The sequence below is a fragment of the Lepisosteus oculatus genome, chromosome 17 (genome assembly GCF_040954835.1).
Source record: "Lepisosteus oculatus isolate fLepOcu1 chromosome 17, fLepOcu1.hap2, whole genome shotgun sequence".
NCBI classification, from domain to species: domain Eukaryota; kingdom Metazoa; phylum Chordata; class Actinopteri; order Semionotiformes; family Lepisosteidae; genus Lepisosteus; species Lepisosteus oculatus.
In genome coordinates, this window is record NC_090712.1 from 5,408,379 (window position 1) to 5,431,959 (window position 23,581).

Here is a 23,581-nt window from a genome sequence, read left to right on the forward strand (position 1 = left end):
CTATTAATTAGAAATGTTCAAAAGCGCAGTTTCAGGCTTGCAGATAAACCTGTCAGAGCAGATTGGTCCTACAATAGTGTCATCTGTTAAGCACGCACGTCTTATTTTCATGTAGATCTGTTTACCTGGGATTTTCTCCTACTGACTGTAGAACATCACTTGATTTTGATTTTGTTTTATTTTTAAAACAAATTATAGTGTAGTGTTTTAGATCAAGTATCAATTAATTAAAAACAATAACCTTATAAATTTATATCATCTTGATTTAAAAAAGAATAGTATTGTAATAAAAGATTTTGGTTTATTCTTTTGAAGATCTCCTTTAAACAGATTTAGAGTCTCAGCTTGAAATAGGCACAGGGTATTGCATTATTGTGATCTGCATGTTAGTCCTTTTGTTTAAGTTTTACATCAAATGTAAAATTTTCATGCACGGCAAATCATTAAAAATGATAATGACAATAATAAGGTATCATTTTTTTCATTTTAAAACTGGTAAAATATTATTTTCCATTTTAATTGCATTACTTCAAGTAATCAAAAAAATTTGCTGCTTGACCAAATCTTGTCAAAGCTGTCCTATATAAAACTGAAATATCCCACTGCAAAATGTAGACTGACGAAATTACATAATAGCATTCATGAATCCCATTGAGGAAGACTGTCCAGGAGTTTAGCTGAGTATTACAGGCAAACATCTGTTCTGAGTGGAGAAATCAGAACTGGTACACAGAGCTTTACGTTAACAGAGAAACTTTCACATAAACAGTGAGTAATGTTCCGCAGATGTATTAGCAACTCCACTCTGTACGTGTAAGCTGGGAAAATGTTCTGCAGCATCCCATGAAATCTGTCCTGAAAACCTGTCTCATTTCATCAAAGAAACATGTCAATGGCTCAGAGAAAGTATTGTGCAGTACCCTGAGGTCTACGAGGAATTCTAGGTTGATGTTCAGCACATTTTGCTTTTTTGACAGCTTGCATGTAAAAGAACCTGAAAACGTTCTGTCATTGTTTACTGCACCTTACTAAGCTCTGTTGTATTGAGAGAGTGTTTTTTTTTATCAACACCATTACAATAAGAACTCCTGGAGCTGAAAGCAATATTGTGAGCAGGAATTAAGATACCTTTGCCTTAATCCAAACTTCAAGCTTATCAACTTTTCTGTTAAACTCTTGCAAATTTCTTGCTCCACTGAGGGCTTTTGAGTGATTTCCAGCTGTTTGCCTGAGCAGTTGCCACTGATCCTTGAGTTGGCTGAGCTGTTTCTTCACCTGGTCTGCCGTGGGATTCTGTCTGCAGATGAGCTGCTCCCCCATCTGAAAGGCCATGGAAGAGAGTGTGTTAAAAACAGGGTAGCTTCTCGTGCTCCAACTTTCAGATCTCATTATTTTAAAGGGTGCTTTCTCCTACCAGGCAATGACAAGGGTCCACTGATTTCTATTGTGACTGACTCTGAAATGCCAGCAGCCATATCACCCGGCAGTTCACAGCTGGCAGCCAACTGGAGCGCAGCAGGTGTGAGCCTGGTCAGTACCTGGATGGGAGACCTCCTGGGAAAAACTAAGGCTGCTGCTGGAAGAGGTGTTAGTGGGGCCAGCAGGGGGCACTCACCCTGCAGTCTGTGTGGGTCCTAATGCCCCAGTATAGTGACGGGGACACTGTACTGTACAAAGGCGCCATCCTTCGGATGAGATGTAAAACCGAGGTCCTGACTCTCTGTGGTCATTAAAAATCCCAGGGCGTTTCTCGAAAAGAGTAGGGTTGTAACCCCAGCGTCCTGGCCAAATTTCCCATTGGCCCTTACCAATCATTGGCCTTTAGGAATCAGTGAGTTTCTTACATGGACACAGGAACGAGAGAGGTTATTGCCCCCGATGTAATGAATATGTGCTAGTCTGTGGCATGCTATTGTCTGTTTAGTTATGCAGTGATTGTCACGAGCGCAGCTGGCCCCAATTAGCTCCCATTACCCAATTACCACACCACACCCCTTCCCTCACTACTTAACCCCTCTGCTCACCCTGTTCATGCTCGCTATTAGGAATCTTTCCACCTCCTGAGCTCTCGTTATGACAACCTTCAGACCCCGCCTCTCGGACCCCTTTCCAGCTTGTACCTTTCGACCCTCTCGGATTCGTTTGCCTAGCTCTCCTCTCTGGACTCGACTACACCTGGACCTCTCGACTACTCTCCCACCTCGCCCTTCTCGGACCTGTTCCCCTCGGACTCCATCAGAGACCTGCACAGCGTTCGTTATACTCGCTGTAACGGTGATGTTCTGCTTCTAAGAGGGGAATACTCTTGGCTGGTTCCCCATACTTAGTTTCAGTAGAAATAAAACTCAAAGTTAATGGTTTAGCATGACTAAATAAATACTGCAACACAATTCCATATCACATATGACGCATAACAATAACATGACGTTCATTTCATGTCTGCAGTCTTGCCAATGGTTGCAAATAAAATCCTTACCGCAATGTAATATGTTAAGTGCTAGATCATGCATATTGTGCATATCATGTCTTTCAGTCTGTATCCCCTCTTCATTTTAAATTTATTTCACGGAGGCTGAGATCTTGAATTTTTTCACATGAAAAAGAAAACAGGCTTATGTAAACATTTGTAAGTCGGAAACTTTGTCATGTGAAGACGTTTGTTTTCCCATCCCTGAAAAGCAAAGCAGCCATGGTGGGATCTCAAACCACTGTAAGACAGAGGCTCCTGCGAAGTCACCTGGTTTAGCTGTATCAGGGTGTTTTCAAAGTCTTTCAGGTCCCTCTGCAAGGTCTGTGCAACTTCCTCCCAGTCCTGTAGGGGGCACCTCTGCACACTGCAGCCATCCTTCAAATCTCGAAGCTTCCCCTTGATCCATGCCTCAGCCTAGAGCAAGATTGAACATGTGAAATGTGAGACTGGCAGGTGTCTCCCAAAGAAAAAGACTTGAAGAACTTTAGAACAGTTACAAACGAGAGGAGGCCATTCAGCTCATCTAGACCACTTGCTAGTTAGAAGCTAATCGACCCCCAAGGATGCAGCTGTTTCCTGAACCCAGCTGTTGCTTCATCAGCATGGCTGGGTAGCTCGTCCACCATCCCACCACCCTCTGGGTAACAGAGTGCCTACTGTTCTCAGTTTTCAAAGCACTTCCATGTTGTTTCCGTAGGTGTCCCCTGGTTCCTGTGTCACTGCTCATGCTGAAGAAATCCAGGGCATTGACTTGCCTGTGTTTGTGGGGATATTGAAGACTTGGATCAATTCTGTTTTGAAGACTAAATAATGCTGTCATTGCAGGTATATAGATCTCTGACAATCTATTATCATTGTAAAAAGACTTAACATCACTTGGAACTATTATCTGTTACTTGTGTTATTCTGTAAATATATATATGTGGGTGTTAATTCTAGGAGAATTATCAAAGGCTGATGGTTAGATACTTATATAGTTATATATATATAATATGTTACTACTTAGGCTTTAAAATAATTTCCCTATGGACATTTAACTGATTCTACAGAAGACAGGCCGGTCTGTGTACAGTATGTCCTCGGGGACTGCTCTATGCTTATGTCTGCAAAATGAATGCCTTCGTCACACTACATTACATCAGGGTTAAGAACTCAGGGAAGCCAAGGAATGTGTTTCTGTGAAGTTTAAAATAGTTTTTTTTTTATCAGAGGTTGTATCACGTTCTGTTTTCCTTGCCTGTAGGAAAGTCTCTTCCAGTATTTCAGCCACTGGGGACTTGAATATGTTCTAGAGTGTACAAAACGTCAAGCAAACAATAACACAAGAGACGTGAGCCAAACATAGAATCTCATTGTCGCATTGTATCCAGAACTAGGCTGGCCATCAATCATCTTTCCTGCCACTTCATTTACCCTCTTTAACCATTTCAAAATATATTGTCTGGAACTTGTTCTCCATTTTCCAAAGCCGTGTTCTATGTACTGCTCAAAGCCTTGAGGCTTTTTTGGCAAGTGCAGTGAAGGGCTGCTTTTCTCAGTGTTCATATTTATGGCTAGCTGAGCAAAGGCATGGCTGAGGTTCAAAACCTGCTTAGAAAGAAGAGACGTTTATGGATACAAACGTGCTGCGTCTGACAGCATTGCTTTCTTGTCAGGGACAGCAAGCCGTAGGTTTCGAAGGCCATAAATGATCCAGATAAAAATTATGTCAAGCCCAACTCAATCTATTTCTACATTTATGATATGGGATTTCATACAATGTATATTTGTTTGTACGGTATAGTAAATGATCATTCGGGGAAGATGATCATTTCCTTAAAAGATAAGTTGTATGAGTCCTGCCCAATAACAGGTGTGGCAGCATGGTTTGAAGTCTTGTGTCATGGTAAAATGAAAGGTTCTGAGGGAGGAATCCCATCTGAACATGACAATAAAACAGATTTACTTTGGGTTCATGTAGAGCCAAGCCTAACCGCAGCTCTGTGGCACTGCAGCCAAACGAATAAGGCTTTTAATTATGCTCTTGCTGTGCCTTTAAAAGATAGCTTCTGAGTTTGGAGTGTGAGATCCCACACCCTCCAAACAAACAAACACTACACACCACACACTGCTTACCATAACCCTTGGCAGCAACACATAGCTATTTGCAAGAAATTAAAATATGATCTCATTTATTTTCTTCTGAGCATAAAACAGCTATAAATTTTAAGAGCTCCCAAATGCATTGAAGCACTTTTTATTTAGAAAAAAAATCCCTTGTATAAACAAATCTCTCATATCTCCACACCCCAGGTCCAATTACAATTGTGTTTCTTTTACAATAATGACATCATAGAGGAAGTGCTTGATGCTAATGTTTCTTCCTCTTTCTCAAAACAATGGCCTGTTTACCAAAAATATGGGGCACTTTACATTTTTGACATCTCATGGTGGAGCAGCGTGGTGATAGCTAAGTTTCAGAGCACTGTGGATGTGTTGTCATGTGGCCATCAGCAAACACGGTTCAGTCAAAACAGACACCAGTCCTGGTCCTGCTTTTAAGTTGTATGAAGGGAGAGGGTTCTGTAGATCACCTCTCATTGTGTTCTGTGAGACAAAAAAGATCTGACCCCTTAAAAAAAAAACTCCTAGCACAAAGGACTCCACTAATAGAATAACACTCATGTGCCAGGGGATTTTGAAAGAGCAGCTCAGGAAAGCTTTGTCTCACTAACAAAGGTAACAAGTTTTAACTTGTTAACTTTGTTGGCTAACTTGGGTGCAATCATTTTTTGAGCTGTTTCTCTTCTTTGCACGGTTATTCTAAAGTTCAATCCTTTATGAAAGGGTCTCGGAAAAGAAATTGTTTACTTATAGAACGTTATGAATGTTATGTTATGAATGTTATGAATACCTATGATAAAGATAGTACATGAGATGTTTGTATTGTTGTAATTGCTACAGACACTGCATAAGTTAATATTTGTTTTATCAGAACGATCAAATTTTAGGCTTATTCTGCTTATTCTCATTAAGTCGAATGACTCCTTTGACTTTCATAGCAGCTTCTTTCTGTGGAAGATCAGAAACTTTACTAGAAGCACCATTTTGGTTTGTTCTGTGACCAGAACTATTAAAATTTGCGCCCCACTTATAATGTGTACCTCAAACAAGAGAAACAATTTCAGTAGCCATACTGTAGAGTACTCAAAACTCCAACACTGTGATTTGCAGTAGCTGTAACTCAGTACATAATGTATACGGGTCACCACAGCCCTAACACCAATTTCACAGACTGTGACCGACTCAAGCCATAAAGCAGGAGTCACCATTCTGTAAGTGATCAGAGCTGCAACACATTTAGAAACCTTAACCTGGGTGTCACATTTGGAAATAGCAGCACCCAAGAATTAGGTGATCTTGAGGATGTTTATTGAGACTTATGAAATGTGAGATCTGATTTAACCCTCTAAGCTGAGGGACAGCCCCCTGGCCATAGGAGGAGGAGGGGGCTGGGACCCCCAGGAAGAGTGAGGGGGAAGGGGCAAGGTGCAGCTGCACAGGTAAGAGATGGGGGGGGAGGAGGAGGGATGCAGGAGACAAAACGAGAAAAGAGAGGGATTCGTGTTTGATTTATCCACGCAGCATCGCGCAGTGTTGGCAGGAAGGATTATAATTTAGAACAGCTGTGACAAAAGGGACTTGTTTGTCATCCTCCCTCCCAGAGTTCTGTTAAGAATGTCCATTCACAGTTTTAGATTTCAGAGGGGTTTTTTTTTTCAACAGAGGAAATGTGAAATAGACTTAAAAGAGAAATCTGTCCTTTTCAAGAGAGAGGTCATTTTGCGGAAGGTGATGGTCATTGGCGTTCTTGTTTTGGAATATTTTTTAATAAAGCTTCAATAGCACGTTTCTTATTAGTTACCCCAGCAGACTGTGAAGCAAATTCTTCCGGTTTCCTACAGCAGTAATAGAAGACACACACGAAGTACATATATCAGTAGCTATGATATCCATCCATTTTCTGTCCTGTTAAATGTAGCACTACAAAAGGATCCCCAAAACCAAATCACTCAGCATGCTAACCAACACCACTTCAGCCTTTTAATATTTATGATGTGCTACGAAACCGGTCTCAGCACACATCATGTTCTTTCTGAGTATATGAAATAAAGGGGCCACTTTTCCCTCCTTTATTATTATTATCATAAATTTTCTCCCACTCTGGTTGTCCATTTAAAAAAAATGTCTCAGCCAACAGCTGGAAGCATTGTCCCTGGGCCGAACTCACTGAAAAATGTCCTTGTATTTTCTAGTCGGTGCTGAGATGAGATAACGTAAGCCCTTTGCAGCACAGGCTGGTCTCTATGGGCCACAGGCGAGAAGACATGGAGCCAAACAATGATCTCACCCTTGAATAATTGCTCCTCTTGTGACTGTAACTCTCCCTCCCACTCCCCTTGCTGCTCGCATGCTCAGCGCAAAAAAACGAACCCTTTCTCCAGGGTCAGGGGACAGAGACGGGCTGTTTCCATGCGGATTTGAAGCTTTCAGTCACTTTTCCAAAAGCATTCATGTTGGGTTTAGCACTAGCTTTGCTCTCTCTTGCAAGACCAGGTACTCCAGGACAGAACTGCAGAGTAATTGGTTTACCATTGTGTTTCCACTTAAAAACAAAGGACTATGAAGCCTGTAATGGGTTATTCCTTTTATAGTCTTTCCAAATCTTTCTTTGGATTTCTTTGTCGATGGCCACATGGCAAAACTGGTGATTTTCGGAACTGATAAAAATACATAATTTTCCAGAGCAATTCCTGGTTCTTTAGAGGAAATCTAAAGTGTTTTTTATAACTTTTTTGTGTTTCTTGTACGGAGGGTTAAGGTAGCACAAAGGAGTTTGGTACTGTGTTTTAATACAGTAGAGCACATTTGAACAGACCTTCTAATTTCATAATTTCAGTGGGGACTAATGATGTCTTTTGAGTTCTTTTGCATGGGAAGTTGTAATTGCTGGAATTGTAGTCACTGATTTACAGGGAAATTATAGCTGAAACAAAGACATTTTAAACTTATTATTCATTCAAATGCCCAAAACAAGACTTAAATAACATATATTATGTAGGACTTAGTAATCATGCAAGTGCATTTACTATTCATGCTATCAGCCGTTTTAATTAAATAGTTCAGGTGGGTAGCTGCGTCAGCATCAGTAGGGTGCAAAGGAGCAAGTAATAGGTTATAGGTGAGCTCACACCTGAAGAAGGCTCCAAGGCCGAAACGCTGTGTTTTCTTTCTTCTTTTTTTCAGCATGGAATAAACCTATTACTTGTTCCTTTGCATTTTAATGAAATGTTTCTTTGATATGAAGATTGGTTTTCAACATAATCAGTTGTACCGCATCTCATACAGATATAAAGGGTAGTTTACAGCAACAGTTAATGTCTCTAAACATATACTGTAATTTTAATTTTAACATACCTGTACCACTTTAACACTAACACTACTGAAATCTTTAAGATAAAGGACTGGGCCAGTTTAGCACATGACACAGATCATCTGAAGAGCTGTATAACTACAGTATAATGTATCCAAGTGTGATACGATATTAATGCTATGCTATTATGCATAGTAATAAAATGTTATATTTCTTGAGTACATTGTAAGCAAAGTCAAATTAAAACCAAAAGTAATACCCCATAGAAGAAGAAAGTAGGCACAACATTATATTTCAATGGTGATTTTCTGTTCAAGCGCAGTAAGAACAGTGATGCTTGACCTCATTGGTTCACAGTCAAAGGCCACAGTACCTGCAATATCTCCCTGTTGAACTGTGCATTGAGCTGTGTGAGACTGCATTCACTCCGCTGTGTGTGGACTCTCTCAGAGCTGGGTGTTTCCACATGCCCATAAGACTGGATCTCCATTTTCAGTGACTCTTTTCTGGGCAACACGGCCCTTGGTTCAGCATTCTGTAAGAAAAGTGAGTCATTAATAATGAACAAGTTGTGTACTTTTCATCTTCTAGATAGTAATTATTGTTATGAAACAAACTCCAATGCCTTCTTCCCAAGCCTTTGGATTTTAAGAGCCCCATTGGGATTATGAAGTTGGATGCTGGAGAGTTATGGAGACTTTGGAAAATCCATTTTGTCCAGTTCCCTTCAGCAATTCAGCCCAAATCACGCATCAGCTTTTTATAATGCACATTTTGGCTCCTAAACCCTGACTCTAGTGAACTACAGAACATTCATTTTACTGTGTTTTTATTATGTCAGGGCCTGAAATGAATGAAATGTTCTGGAGAAGTGTTCTTATCAACTGTTGACTCTTTTTGGTAACAAGACTGGAGTGTGTGTACCAGCTCTGTCTCTCCCTGGACTGGCCCGTGTGGAAGCTGGCTTGCATCCCCTGTAAGAAGACTTCATTTTGAAACTTCTGCTAACTTTATTTATGTACAATATATGCTGTGTTAATCAAATGAACTGGATTATTTTAGGTTCCTTTAACAGAGCTGCCATTAGCACTTGTTTCCCAGTGGAAAACAAACCAAGGAGCGTAGAGGATAACTGAGCTCTTGTGAACATATGGAAGCTTCTCTATGGAGAACACGTGACAGACATTTGGTACTTATTAAATTAAAATGAAGGCGCAAACCTCCGAGTATCGAAACATATAAATTTTCAGGGCTGGCTTTGTGGGCAAACTTAATGACATGAGCCGCCTGTGAAGGAAGGCTGTAGGCAGAAACAACGTCAAAGGCAGAAATGTAAAAACAGCCCCTCGGGAAGCCAGGCTTCAGCACCGAAACCACGGCGACCCGAGCCGCAGACCCACACGGTCGGCTCATTTTGATGAAGTCATCACTGACTAAGGTCCAGCCCACACCGCCTTGTAAATTAGCAGGATTAGTAACCAATTCGAAGATGAAACCACGAAAGTGGTTTCTGGCCTAACGGAGCCCTTGGCGAAGGGATAAACATGATGCCCTCCCAAGTTGGCACCCTTTGCCATTACGCACAGTGTGGAGAAGGACAGTGCCAAATTGCACAAGCATGCACACTTGAAGGAGAATTAAGCAGTGTTTTATTCATCGTATTTCTACGTAGCTTTCTCCGTGGTCCTGGAATAATTCTCCGTAGTGACTAAAAAAGCCAGCTTTATATCTTATGTGGAGATTTTCACATAGCATTGGTAATTACATGTAGCACTCAATCTGAAAGAGGCTCCTCTTAAAAAATAATGTTGCTGATAGTATTTGTTACAAATACGTTTTTGTGGCCTCTGTGTGATTACGATTTTATTCTGCCCTCCACCAGACTAGGCCACCTCCCCCACTGTGAAGAGAGCTTTAATCTCATGTAACTTTGCGGTTTCGAGGAATTAATTACTCACTTGCTGAAAAATCCAATTGCTGTAGTGAATCCCTGTAGCGGAGAGGTGCAGAAGATGTGCTAAATGAGAATTAACCACTCTTGGTCTAGGAGCATATGTGGCACATATGATGACATCCAACCTTATTAAGCGTGTTGTACGGGTTCACTTGTTACCATTAAACAAAAATACATTTTTCTTAATTTTTATACTTCACTCTGAATGACTGTGCATTTAATCTGTCATTGTTACGCACAAAATCAACTTGCATTATATGTACAATATAAGGACAAGAGTTTGCACAATACGAACCAGATGTGCTCGTGTCCTATAATTAAACAAAGCACGTGGGTCTGTGCATTAAAAGTTACAGAAAAGTGAGTCTGATGTGGTCTTCAGTGATGACATTTCTTTCACAGAAAACAAGCTGCAAATGAAATCGGTAGCTCACCAGTGAATCAGGAAAGTGCCCAGCTCAGCCATCACCAGCTTATAGGGAGGGAATGTTAAACTGTCCATTAAACTGTTAATTATACCTTTCATGCAATCAATGGCCCTTACAAACATATGTTAGGCAGCCCTAAGGTCCTATTTAACAAATCTTACTTTCAGCACTATAGGAGATTTTTTTAGGGACAAATTAATAGGGATGATAGAATTTCCTTTCCAGAGTTAGTTTCCCCCTTATTTTTAGTCAGGAAGCATCTGTTCTCTAAAGCGTGATGGGTGAATAGTTCTCTTCAATACGTTTTTTTTTTCAACTGTACAGCATTGAAATTCAGCACAACGGTCCTCAAATATGCTGGTCTTAGCCGGGTACTGTCTGCTTCCCTGACAGCGGAGGCAGTCGGTCCTTGCACAGTTTTAAACTTTCAGATGCAAGAAAAAACATGCTCAGGAATATTTCCCCTGATAAAAGGGAAAAGAAATAATTTTCCTAATGTTTGTTAAAACAGATATTTTCCATCTTCTGTGTTTTGTCAGTACACTCCATGTCATCCGTTGATATAATTCCTGACCTCATGTTTTTCCACTTTAGGGCAAAACACCCTCATGTTCAACTTCGGCACATAGCACAGATTGAAAGACACCCTTTCTTTCACCGATGATTCAAGATCCAGTCTCGGGGAATACTGAGCTAGACTTTTAATCAAATGCAAATGCCTTCTGAAGAGCGGCTTCAGCCACACCACCAAGTATGCATTTAAAAAACCTTCTGTAAAGTATGTCACAGGTGGTCATACCACAGAGCAATTTGATCAAAGGGCAGTCTCGTTTTTAAGTTCTGACCCGCATTACCCCCCAGACCACGGTATAAACTACATCACTGTTCTCCCTCTGTCGAACTGTGTATTCAGGTCCTAAAATAATTGGTTGTTGGGGCTTGGCGGCCATGCAAATGACATCACTTCCTAAATTCCAAGAGACCGTTATCATATGTACAGCTGGTTATAGCTAAACCGGCAGACACTCAGTTTTCATTGTGATTCATGGCGAAATTATACAGTGACTGTTTTCAAAAAGGTGCTTCATCCCCTATTCATGATTTCTTAGGCAATTACAGTATTTAATTAAAAAACAAAGGTTATATGAAGGGCTTTTGAAATGATGAAGATGAAAGGCCCATTTGGGCTCATAAACAGGACCCTAGAACATTTCTAGAATGTTCCAGAGATTCCATATCATTATAAATGAATGAGATATTGCTGCAATTATTTGTATTTACTTTTTGTCACATTAAGGCCTTACTTTTCTAACTTTATATATAAGGCAAATTCCCTAGTGAAACAATTATCTGTTTTATTGCAGTTATTTATGAAGTAGCCCATTTGGAAAAGCCAATGACTGTATTGTTAGAAAAACACTGTTATGTATGTTTTACAACGACACATGGAAACTGGCGGAGATGTAAATCAGGTAAAAATATAAAACAGGTATGGGAAAGGACATTTTTGTGGACTAAGTCAATATGGTAAAAGAAAAGTTACTAAAAAACTGGAAACATTATCTCTTCTGCTGGTTACTTCAGGGGACAAGTCAGCTCTCTGGATCAATTTCCGGTAGTCCATGGTCTTCTACCAGGCCCAAAAAATGGATAAAACTTTCATATTATTTTGATTTAGCTCCTGATTCAGTGAATGGGATCTTGAGGGAACCTCATTGTTACAATACGCTTCATTAAAATAAAATAAAACGCAGATGGTCACATCAGCTGTGAACTCCACAAGTGTGCTCGCTCAACAATGGGGATGCTTTTTTTCACTGTCAGACAAGTGGTTGAGAATTGGAAAATGGCATGCTGCAAGAGCAGGGATTCAGACACCAGTCTTTTCAATAGTGAAATACAAATGAAAGAGTTGCTGGCTGTCAGTTTCACAGTAGGATGCAAAACAAAATGTCAGTGTCCGACAGTGTGTATGTTTGGAATAAATACAGCAAAAAAAAAGCTTTATAGGACAGTATAAAAAGTAAAAAAAGTAATGAGACTCCATGAATCCAAGATCTCCTTTCATAGGAAGGACTAGCCCCACCACCTGTTGCTATAAAGGCAGAGCGAAATGGTAACACAGGAGACAGTAACAAACCAGTTTCAAGGATCCATTCTCTGTTATTTTAATCTTCTGGTTGCTGTTATTTAACAGTTGTTCATTCATGTATTGTATTCTCCTCATTATTGATTAGACTGACATTATTATTTAAAACACCCCAAAAGTCTGTTCCTATGTTTCATCTGGGTGGCGCATTATGAAACGGCAATAATATTATTTAAATATTTCATCACATTTGGCACATACTTTTGCCCGTGGTGAAAAAAGCCATTCATTTGAAATATTCAGATCAATTACAGTACGGTACACTGAAATAAGCAGAAAGTAGACTGAAGCACATGAAAAAAACAGCAATTACATACACAGCTAATAGGTGCACGTCAATTAATCAATAAGCAAAACACCTCTGTTGGCTTTATGTGAATTGTATATAAAAGTGCAAACTGTATTTATATTTATTTATTAATTATTCTATTCATATTTTAAAAACACTACTGCTGATTACATTATTTATTCTTAAGCCTATTTGCATACAGTATGCTATACACCAGGGGAAAATAAGTTTTGTTTCTGAAGTCTAATTTTAAAGATCATTTCAGCAGCTTTCAGGATCATAACAATTGCAATTCCTGTCTGTAATAAATACCTGACAGATGCTGGGGGTTTTCTCCTTCAAACTCTGCAATCCACTTGAGCCTCCATTGCTCCTTTCTTTGCTCCCTGTGTCCAAATCTGCTTCTTTTCTAAGGAAAACCTGAAACAGTAAAAATATGACAAGCCTCAACCTCTACGGCGAACAGTAACTATTTCTAAACTGAAATGGTTGCTGCTCTGAAGGAGCCTTTCAAAAAAAGGATCCTGTTTTATTTTGCTCATGGTTTCTAAGTAACATCACAATTCAAATGTTCCAAACGGTATTTAATGTCCGTAGATTCATGCTTTATTAAGTAAAGAGAAAGAAAGGTCACAGAAAGTAAGGGCTGGCTTGTGAGTGAAGGCTTTCTAAATGCGAGAAATTGACTGATCTCATGGCAAATATGGAGCCATAGTTGCAATAAAAGTTCCATGGTGTTTACAATCTACTTATTACTTATTTTTTATTAAGCCTTTAGAAAAGTGAGTGCAACATGAATTTTAAACGTATAAACTGTGTGACGGGAAAATAAATAAAAGGACTTCCTTGTTACTTAATAAGGAACCTTTATTCGAACAGTCTGGCCTCTGTCAAAGGGAAACTAAAAAATGGTAAAAGGCTCTTTAGAGACTACAGAGTAATTACTATTAATTCTCAATTGTGGTAGGGGAAGCATTTAATAATAAGCTGATTACATGTAATATAAATTAAATTGTGGCATCTAAAAATATATACAATGAGGTTATTTTAATTTTATACATCTTTTATTTATAAAAGCTTGCTGCATTGTGTCATGTGTTCTGACTGGAAATAACCAGCCCATCCTAAATGTGCCCTTGTCTTCCACAAAGGAAGACTGGACATGACTTCATCTCCATGTGAAGAATGAAATGCTGTCTGATAATCATCCTTATTCATTCAATTCAGTACAGAGATTCTTACTTGTGTGATTACGTATTGTTACTCTGGAAAACAATTGGAAATCTCTTCTGCAGCGGCAGGCAATGAAGTGTACTGCCTCTTGCAGAGCTCAGCAATGGGCTCTGCAGATTTATCTAATTCACCAGACTTCAGATATTAAGAGGAATCATTCTATATGTGAGCGAGTGTCCCCAAGTCTTTCAATAATTCCAGAATCTCATTGGAGGATGTTTATCTGCTGAAAGTGCAGTTTTTATGCCTTTGGTTGGTCTTCTCTCACAGAAAATATTCTATATTCTCTTTACACTTCCCTCGAATGAGGATGTTTGCTTTTGGATGGAAAGTTGTATTTTCTTTTCAGAATTTTGACAAAATAATAATAATAATAATTCCTGGGCAATTCTGTACTATTTCCTTACTGTAGAAACAATAAGCTAATCTCAAATCACATAATGTGATATAGATATACTGTACTGTATATACAAATTGAATTATAAATGCAACATACTCTAATAGCTTTTCCCAGTTCTTTACAATTTTGGAACAGTAGCAATGAAATTCAATCTGGAGTTCTTACCCCCTTATTTTTTCAAAATGATTTCTTCTTATGTTTTGTTTGATTAAGACACATGGTGCTTGAAGATTACTTTTAAAGCCTTGGTGAAACATCTTCAATAAAGGCATTACATTCTTGAACTTTGTTTCACTGTGTTTTTACAGTATGTCTAAACCATATTATATGAGCTGTGAGTGTTTTTTTTAACTGTAGTATTCCGTTGCAGTAGTATTCTGTCTCCGTTGTATGTACTGTACTATATTTCTCTAACACCTTTCAGGTTACTCAAAATGTTTTCCCGGGGAAGATAGTTCTACAGGCAGCCCAACTCGGCTGCTATTTGTTCTGCCTGCAGTATTTTGCAAAGTATCCAAGTTAACAAGTTTGTGTGACAATTTCAGCTGTTTAGTGATGCTGTTTAGATTAAACATATTTTGATCTAAGGAATACTGGGAAAAATCTACATAAATTTTATATGGTAATTTTGAAAGGTATGAAACATCTCTGCATGAATGAATGCCCTGTAGGTCACCAATATTTTTGATGATATAAACACTGGACCTTTAACTTTCTCGGGCTAGTACAGCATGGCAGCTGGTGATGTCAGTGCACAGTCCTGAAGTTTTTCTTTCGACGTGAAATGGATTAAAAGCGACCTCGCTCAAGGGAAACTGTACTCTTGGGGAATAGATTTTAGTGGAGAAAATACATCCAGCCGATACCTTAAACAAGCAACAAATTAGTGCCCCACATGTGGGCTGACAATTACACGTGTCTAACCATGAAAAATAGTACCACCTGGGATCTGGTCAGGAATTAACACTGAGTCAGATTGCCCTGCGGATTGTTTCTCTCCCCTGCTTCAGCAAGTAGCTGGCCTCCACCATGTTTAATCTATTAAGAAGTATAGTTTCTTACTTGTTCCAGTCATTGTTTCCATCAGGCTTAACTTCATGAGGCCAGTGCAGTGGGACACTTGTGTCTTGAGAGGTGAACATGGATTAATCTTCTTTTAACAAGATCTGACTGTGCAAGATACTACTGGTTGGCAATATATAGTATGTTCTCCAAACTAGAAATGTTAAAATGGCAGTGTGAGGATTTCTTAACGTGTGTTTTAAAAGAACACAACACAAATCTGGAACATGTCAGAAGAACAACAAGTGTATAAAAATATATCAAATTTACAGCTGTGCATACAAATGAAGTGCAAAAGGCTTCTATTACTGCATTTTTATACTGTTGCTTGTTTGCAATAAAAGTTCCATTCAAGAATGATCAAATTCATGACGGCTGTTATTACCCTGTCAAGCACAGAGAGAGTTCCCAGATCTCCAGAATCCTGACAGGGGTGTAACGGCTCCATATCAAATTGCTATTTGTGTTGTGCTTTTCATATGCTAATTCATTTAGTTTGATATTGATAGATATTTTTAAAGAAAGCCAAAAAAAGCTATACATACGTACACAGGTAATGTTTCAAATATTCCCTCATTCTTGGTCATACAGTTGCCTGTTGAGGATTCTTGAATTGATCATATATAAATATTAATTATTTTATGATTCCTGAACCGCAAACTGATGTCAGAAAATAGAATCGTTTTCTTTACCTTGAACTGGGAATTGGGCTTATTCTCACACGACACCCCAACAATCCTGGGCAAGGGCTTGAAGGCAATGTTGTTGTTGTTGTTGTTGATGTTCTCTGTTTTGGAGACTGGTGCTACCTTGGAACAGTGTGCTACTGTGGCCCCCCTGTCTCCGGGAGCTTCAGTGCTGCCAGAGATGGTGATCTTTTTGATGGATCTGGAGGCAGAGGTGGGAGAGACAGCGTTCCTGTTGAGGTGGTCTTCCTCAACCATCTCCTCTGGGCGCCTCTCCACTTGCATCACCCTGGCCGCCACGGGTGAGAATTGCGAGGCGCTGGGGTGCATCTGAGACTGTCCGAGGTAGAGGGACACCTGGTCGTTCAAATTGTGCTGCATTTTACAGTTATCCAGGGTCTGGCTTGGCAGGTAAGATTCCGCGAAATCTGGGCATTTCGGCACAGAGGGGACCGAGAGCTTGGTCCCAATTGTGAAAGGCTGGATTTTCCTGACGATGCTTTCCGACATGGTTTCTAAATCAGCTTTGTAAAAATCTTCAGTGTCTCTCTCACAGCTCAATGAAAGACAAAAAAAATAATGTTGATAAATGGGAGGGAGTGAGGGGGGGTGCAGAAAATCAGTTATCCACTTTCTTGTGCATGTTGAGAATGCAGAGGACGCAGGAAAGGATAGCCTCCCGTGACTCCTGAGATCGGATGCGGTCCCAGATGTGGCGCAACAGGGAGCCGATGTGAGAAGCAGTGGCAGGGAGGCTTCTCCTGAGGAACTGCGCTGCAGAGCCTGCTAATTTGCTACTAAGCAGCCTGATAAGCAGGGAGCGGAGCAAGAGGAAAAAGGCTGGCATGCTGCCTGACTGTGTCGTGTAAAAAAAAAAAAGAAAAAATAGGGGAAGAGGGGGGAGTGTGTAAAGAGGAGTGAAGTCACCGCTTTCTGTCAGAGCATGTGCAAAAAGCCTGAAGAAAAGGAGGCTGTAAACTCTGGCTGTCAAAACTTCCTTTTAAAAATAATAAAAAAGCCCATTAGATAAGAAGAAAGACAGAGAGACACTAACGCACTCCAGGCTGACTGCCTCAACCAGAAATACTTTAGGGTGAGGTAATGCTTTCAACATAAACAGCTCAAGCCAGTTAAGAGCCCTTACCTCTACCCTCCAGTTCTTTCTTCTTTTTTTTCAATGGAGTGAAGAAGAAATGGAGAGAAGAAGAAACAACAAAACTTCGAAACAATTCAAAACTGTGCTCCCTTTAAGCTTTACACAGGCTGGGGCTGGCCACCGAGTGGGAATTTACATCAAAAAAGAAAAGGTAGCTCTGCAGAATGAAGGTGAAAAAAATCAAGCATCCGCCTCTCAGTCTTTTCATGGAGCTGCCTAAAAGATTTTCTTCTGAAAAAAATTGTTCTGGAAAAAAAAAAGGGAATCTTTGTAGAGTAGTGCCGATGTCTTTTGCCAGTTGCTCAGTTCGTTTTTTAAAACCTTGGAAAGAAAAAAAACATTCACATGTCTCCTGCTCGCAAAGTCTTTCCCGTTGAAGCCCAGGCTAGTGCTGATCTGCCTGTCTCCAGCTGTGGCCTCTGTCCTCTCTGTGCTCCACCAGCAGTGGGAGCACCAGGAGCTGCTGCAGGCGACTGAAACAGTGAAGCCCTTTCACTTGCTGCTTTAAGTAAGAGGCTGCCTGGAAAGACAAATGTTTGGTGCAATCAATAGCTTTGACCCCTGAGTTCTAACAGATGACAATACCTTCAGCTCTGCCCTGGTAAAAACAGATCCTGAACAAGTGGTGAGGAGGAGGAGGTGTGGGGGTGGGGTGTTGTGGGAGGGCAGGAAAAGTGACTGGACTATCAGTGGTGGGAAAAACCTCTAGGAAAAAAAAAAGACCATTTTAGTCCTAAAACTGTCACAGCATTTGACCTCTCATTGCCACCTGGTTTAACTAAGGCCTTAAATTGTGTGTTTCAAGGTGGAAAACGTGCTGGATGTTCTAAAAATACTCTCCCCGCACCACATCCATTCATCATCATGATTTCAGCAGCTACAGTATGCACAAGATCTAGTAAATGTATATAATGCCAAGGAAATAATATATTCTAATATTGGAAATGGAAAAGGATGTAAAGTTCCCTAGAATCCTGTTTCCATCCAGGTTAGTTCTAATTATCATTTCCATGTACTGTAACTCTGCATGTACCTAAATTAAGACTTATTGGTCTAGAATTTCTTGGTTCAGTTTATTTTCTTTGGCTGGGCACTACATTAGACATGTTGCACTCAGTAGGCATTACCCCTGTCCTGAGTGACTGTACAGAGCTTTGCTAACAGCCTATAAATGGCATCTCTTGTTTTGTGAACGACAATTAAGCAGGTCAGAAGTCTCAGGAAGTCTCATGCATTTTTTACACAATGTAAAATCAATTCCTGCACAAAAAGCTGCAGAAAAACTCACAACTGCCAAACAAAATCCATATAACATTAGAAACATTACATAAGAAAAGATATAAATGAGAGGAGACCATTCGGCCCATTTGGCTATTCTTATGTAATGTGGCTTATCTGCTTTGGATTGCTTGCCCAATTTGACTTAATCCTATAAGATTTTTTTATACAGTAAAATATGGCCTATTATATCCAATTTTATCATTTAGTGTGGCTTATTCTATTGGATTTCTTATCCATTGTGGTTTATCCTATTGGATATCTTATCCAGTGTTTCTTGTCCTGTCGGATAAAATAAGTTTCATTCTTACAAAGAAAAAAATATAAGGTTAATTACCATATTGGAACAATTTGAGCAATCTCTCAGGTAGGCCTTTTTACTGTTGACCTTTTATAGATTTGTTGTTCATCAAGGAAAGTGTTGTTTGGATCACATTTTAACAACAACATGACCTCGGGACGCAGCTGTGTGACACCCTGGGGTTTGAGGCCCAACAAACGCAACAGTTTCTAAAATGAACATGGAAAGGCTGCTGACAGCTTTGCGTTTTTTCTCTTTCCAAATCAAAAACGTTTTCCTAGCACGACTTTCGTGAAAAGTGACACCAGGGCTTTGAACTTAAAAACAATTGAAGTACAAAAAGGGTTATATGCAAAAGAAAAAAAGAAACAGAAAGGTACAAGGTATAGATACAAAATCAGCAACAACAAACTATTTTTAACATTTGTAACAGTGTGTTACCTGCGAACCCTAGGCATGCTCGTGTGCAGAGCCCACGCTGTGCCACATGTGTGTGTCATGGTTCCAGACACATGCTTCCAACATACTGGGCAGACAGGAGGACAGCCCGGGCAGGGAAAGTGCGCTTTGTGCAATGGATGTTGTTCTGGTCTGAGCAATTTTCTTACAGTGCAGGAGAACGCAGGGCTGCGTCAGCAGGCGCCCTGGTTGAATTGGACTGGGTTAGGGAGGCATGGTGGGGGAACAAAGATGAAACGTGCTACACCCTGAAGTGAAAGAGGAGTGAGTTGAGGGTGAGTGGAGGGGGGGGTGGGGGGGGTGTTTTAAGGCTGAGCAGAAGATGATGATGTCATCAAAAGGGGTGTGTTTAGTCCCTAGGAGGTGTGGTCTAAGATTGCCTGGGTAGTTGCCACTTCTTCACGGTTGAAAGAAGAACCTGACAAATATCAGTGAAGCCTGCTGAGTGTAATTATTCAAACAAAATTATACATTAAAGTCCAGGGAGTCTGTCCTATCTGTACTTGTTCATGTTAGGCCTTGTTGGGAAAACACTTCATTGTACTGTAAAGCACTGTCACACTTGAAGTCAACACATGTCAGTTACCACAGGTCCAGATGCATCAGTCTCATGAATTCCCATTTAATGTGAAACAACAGGAAGGTCTAACTGGAGAATCTTTTGACCTTTTGGTTGTTAAACTAAAGTGGTGTTCATCCAAACACCATTAAAGGTGTGAGTATGTTAAACTAAAAATACTCCCAGAGCTTTACAATTTAAAAGCTTTTATCACTGTGACAACAAACCACTTTTACAGGGCAAACCAGGCTCTTAGTTAAAAATTAAAGGAGGAGGTTGAGGTCAAATCCATGCTAAAAAGTGGAAAGAAAAAGCACAATGTTGTGGCTTTTGAGCCTTCTTCAGATGTAATATACTGTATTTCTTAATATCCTAAGAATGTGCTCCGTAGCATATTTTACATCCACATTTAAGTTATTAAAAGAGAAACAACTAAACTGAATATAAAGTCTTCATAGATGATTTGTTTATAGTTTATGCTGAACTGATTACATTATATTTCAATAGATTATGTAAAATATCTCAAGAATTTTTTGCGGGGGCTCTGTCTCATCTATCCTACTGTTATTCACACATTGCTTTGCTTGATTGGAACCAGGTGTGTCTGATCCAGTGCTGAACAGCTCTCTGGTTCTGGAGATTGTAACGCCTTCCGCATGTTGCTTGTCAGAAAGTGTTGTTCACGTTTTCGGGTTTGATCCATTGTGAAACCCCATCTGTTGGTGATCGTTTTCACTGGTAGCAGTTTTCAGGAGAGGACTCTTTTGCACCTTGGCTGCCATTTTTTCTTCATAAACTGTACTCTTTTTATGTAATAGAATTATCTCCTTTCCCTTTTCCATTTTCTTTTGGATTTTCTGGGAGCTTTTACCACGGATCCATGATCAGACAGCCTATGTGTTGGACATAATGGTCAATGATCACAGTTTAATGCTGCTTTTCGGAAAACTGCAGATGAATGTGTCGTTGTGTAGTATAGTACATGGTCAGTCTCCACATTCAAACTGCTGTTTATGAGGCACTTCTGGGTTCTTGAGTTGTGCTGCCCAGACAAGGGACAGAAAAATCCACTTTGAGAACATAAACACCCCCCTGCAGCAGGAGACTTCAATTCTCTTGAGAGTCCTGAGAGGTGACATCACTCAGACAGTTTCATCTTACACTGTGAGGCCTGCTATGTTGGGTAACGTGTACTATACTGTATGTTCAATCTCAGCTCCAGGGGAATCGCATGCCTTGCAAACGTGTAATAAAAAAGTCATTATGGTGGTCTGCTTCTCTCCTGGATTCCTCTATCCAGTTGGAAACAGGCATGATGGTGGAGGTGCAGACAAAAACCTCTCATAATAAACTGAGATTTCCAAGTCTGAGGGAGACTATCCTGCTGTACTTACCAAAATGCCAGGAAAGCAAACTGCCTCTGGCAGGGAAGATATCACGCCATCCCAAAATGGAAAAAAAACAATCTGCAAACTACAGGCCTGGCAGAAAGCAGCAATAGACTACACTTTATTAGCTTTGTAAAAACTGTAATCCTGTGGTCATGTGTGTAACATAAGAAGCATTCAGCATGCAATAAAATGCCCTTTTGAAGCAAACATAAAATCTTTTAAAAGCTGCTCCTTTGGAGAAGGGCATACCTTATCAATGGCAGTGGTGCATAAGAACATAAGAAAGATCGAGAACCACAGGAGGTGATTCGGCCCATCTTGACCATTTGGTCATTAGCAGCTTATTGATCCAAGGTTCTCATTGAACTGCTTCTTAGCCAGGGTATCAACTTCAACAACATGCTTGGTAACTGTAGTGTTACCACAGCCCTTCAGGTAAAGAAGTGCCATCTTCTTTAGAGTCTGTACCGCAACACAACACCCCCAATCACAGGAACACAAGAAAGGTAAAAAATAAGAGGGCACTACCTGTCACATCTAGCTGATTTGGTAGCTGGCTCACCAAGCTGTTTCTTGAAATAAGACAGTGTATTAGCTTCAACAACATGGCTTTTTCCAAACCACCACAGCCCTTGGTATAAAGTTTCCACTTGTCCTCTAGTTGGTGTTTCACTGTTCATTCTGAAGAAATCCATCAGGTGACTTTGTCACTGCCTTTCAGAATTTTGAAGTTTTGAATGAGGGCCCCTTGGACTTCTTCTTTGCTTCCTGAATTAAGACACAAAAAATGTAATGGATTCTGAATTTGTCTGATGTAATCCATATGTCTCCTGTGGACAACTTGCCTGCAGATATCCTTTCAAAATCCGATATGATATGATTTAAGACTGTAATAAGACAGTTTTTCCTTGTCTTTAACATGACTATGTACCATAAACTGTGTTTATAAACTGTCAACCAAACCATAACATTGTACGAAAAAATAACAAAAGCCTTTCAAAGCAATCAGCACTAAGCAGTATCACTTAAACAACACATCTGTTTTGGGGTTTGTTTGTCAGTATTGCCACAATGCTTTCAGGGGTGATTTTGTGATTGGAGGTATGGCGCAAAATCATCCCTGAAGCCAAGTTGAGGCAAACGTGGAGTAAGCATTGTGTGCTTGGTCCCTTGTGCACTTAAAGGAGTTTGTAACGAAAGTTTGGGAGGGATGATAACAGCCAAGTCCAATCAGACTCGGCTGTCAGTAATTAGCAATCACTCCTGACGTCATTTCCTTGTATCATTTCCTAAAACACTATAAATACTGTACATGATCCCCTTCTCTCCCTCACATACGGTACCTCCAGCCCATCTCCACCTCTGCAGCTGCCCCCGGGTCACCCCTCACTCTGCTCGGGGGTCCAACCTCCTTGTCCCCTGGCCAGGAGGTCAGCCATCAGAAGAGGAAGCCAAATTTTCACAAATATTCTATAATGCTTTCAATACATCTCATCTTTGGGTGTTATTATTCCTCGTGAAAAAAAAAAGTGAAAAAAAGTTCCAGTGAGAAAAAAAGAACTTGTGTGTTTTTAACGACATACTGTTCAGTACTTTGGTTTATACAGGCATCCTCTTCTGTGTGTGCATTTCATTCTTTCACCCCATAGTCTTCTTGTGTTACAGCTCAGTTGTGGAATGACTGGAGACATGGAGCATTCTCCTTTTACTTTGTATCTAGCTATGCAAAAATGATACAAATATCAGATAACAGGTCCAAATGATTTTTAAATTATTGTTCTGGAGTTTGTGACTTCAAGATGATTTTGTATAACGAACGTGAAAAGTCCATCATCCTTCAGACTTTAACTTAATCTAAAACAGGATTCCTACGTGTTGGAGGAGGTTGATCCTGTGTGTCAGCCTAAAAGGGCCAGTTATTAGGAGTGAAGACTTGGTCCATTGCCTGTTATTTTTTTAACGTGTGCCAAGGGTGAAGAAGAATACTCTGTATTCACCTGGCTCACCTGTACTGAGCACAGCCAATGAATAACCATCAGATGGCTTCCTTCTGAAATCTGGGAAGCAAAACAAAAGAAAAACTTCAGCCTAGTGGCGTAATTTCTTTAACTGACGTCTTCAACCCGAAACAGCAGCCAAAGTCCAAGACAAATATAATTTTATTATTGCATTGTGTTCCTTAACTTTAAAATAATCTTTGAGTAATCAACGAAAAACAAATTTAAGCAAATGTTTAGGCTGGATCAATGGCCAGACAGCTGGTTAGAATTCATCACTGCTTCGAAGGCAAGCCAGATGCTTTGAAAATGAGCACAACTAACACAAGGTAATTTAAAATCCAGCATTACACTAA

General features: G+C 40.0%; 1 protein-coding gene across 7 annotated transcripts in view; it reads right to left on the minus strand.

Annotated features, from left to right (window-relative positions):
- The window catches only part of LOC107079339 (spectrin beta chain, non-erythrocytic 5), a 49,474-nt gene extending 32,788 nt beyond the window's left edge, over nucleotides 1-16,686 (minus strand). For all 7 annotated transcript variants that reach the window (XM_015362621.2, XM_069179829.1, XM_015362626.2 and 4 more), the window contains exons 1-5: nucleotides 16,091-16,686; nucleotides 13,016-13,123; nucleotides 8,257-8,418; nucleotides 2,738-2,884; nucleotides 1,129-1,320 (exon numbers count right to left, since the gene is read on the minus strand). In XM_015362621.2, the coding sequence (XP_015218107.2) occupies nucleotides 1,129-1,320; nucleotides 2,738-2,884; nucleotides 8,257-8,418; nucleotides 13,016-13,123; nucleotides 16,091-16,594 (1,113 nt within the window). In that variant the 5' untranslated portion in view covers nucleotides 16,595-16,686. The remainder of the gene's footprint in view (nucleotides 1-1,128; nucleotides 1,321-2,737; nucleotides 2,885-8,256; nucleotides 8,419-13,015; nucleotides 13,124-16,090) is intronic.
- Between the last annotated feature and the right edge of the window lie 6,895 nt (nucleotides 16,687-23,581).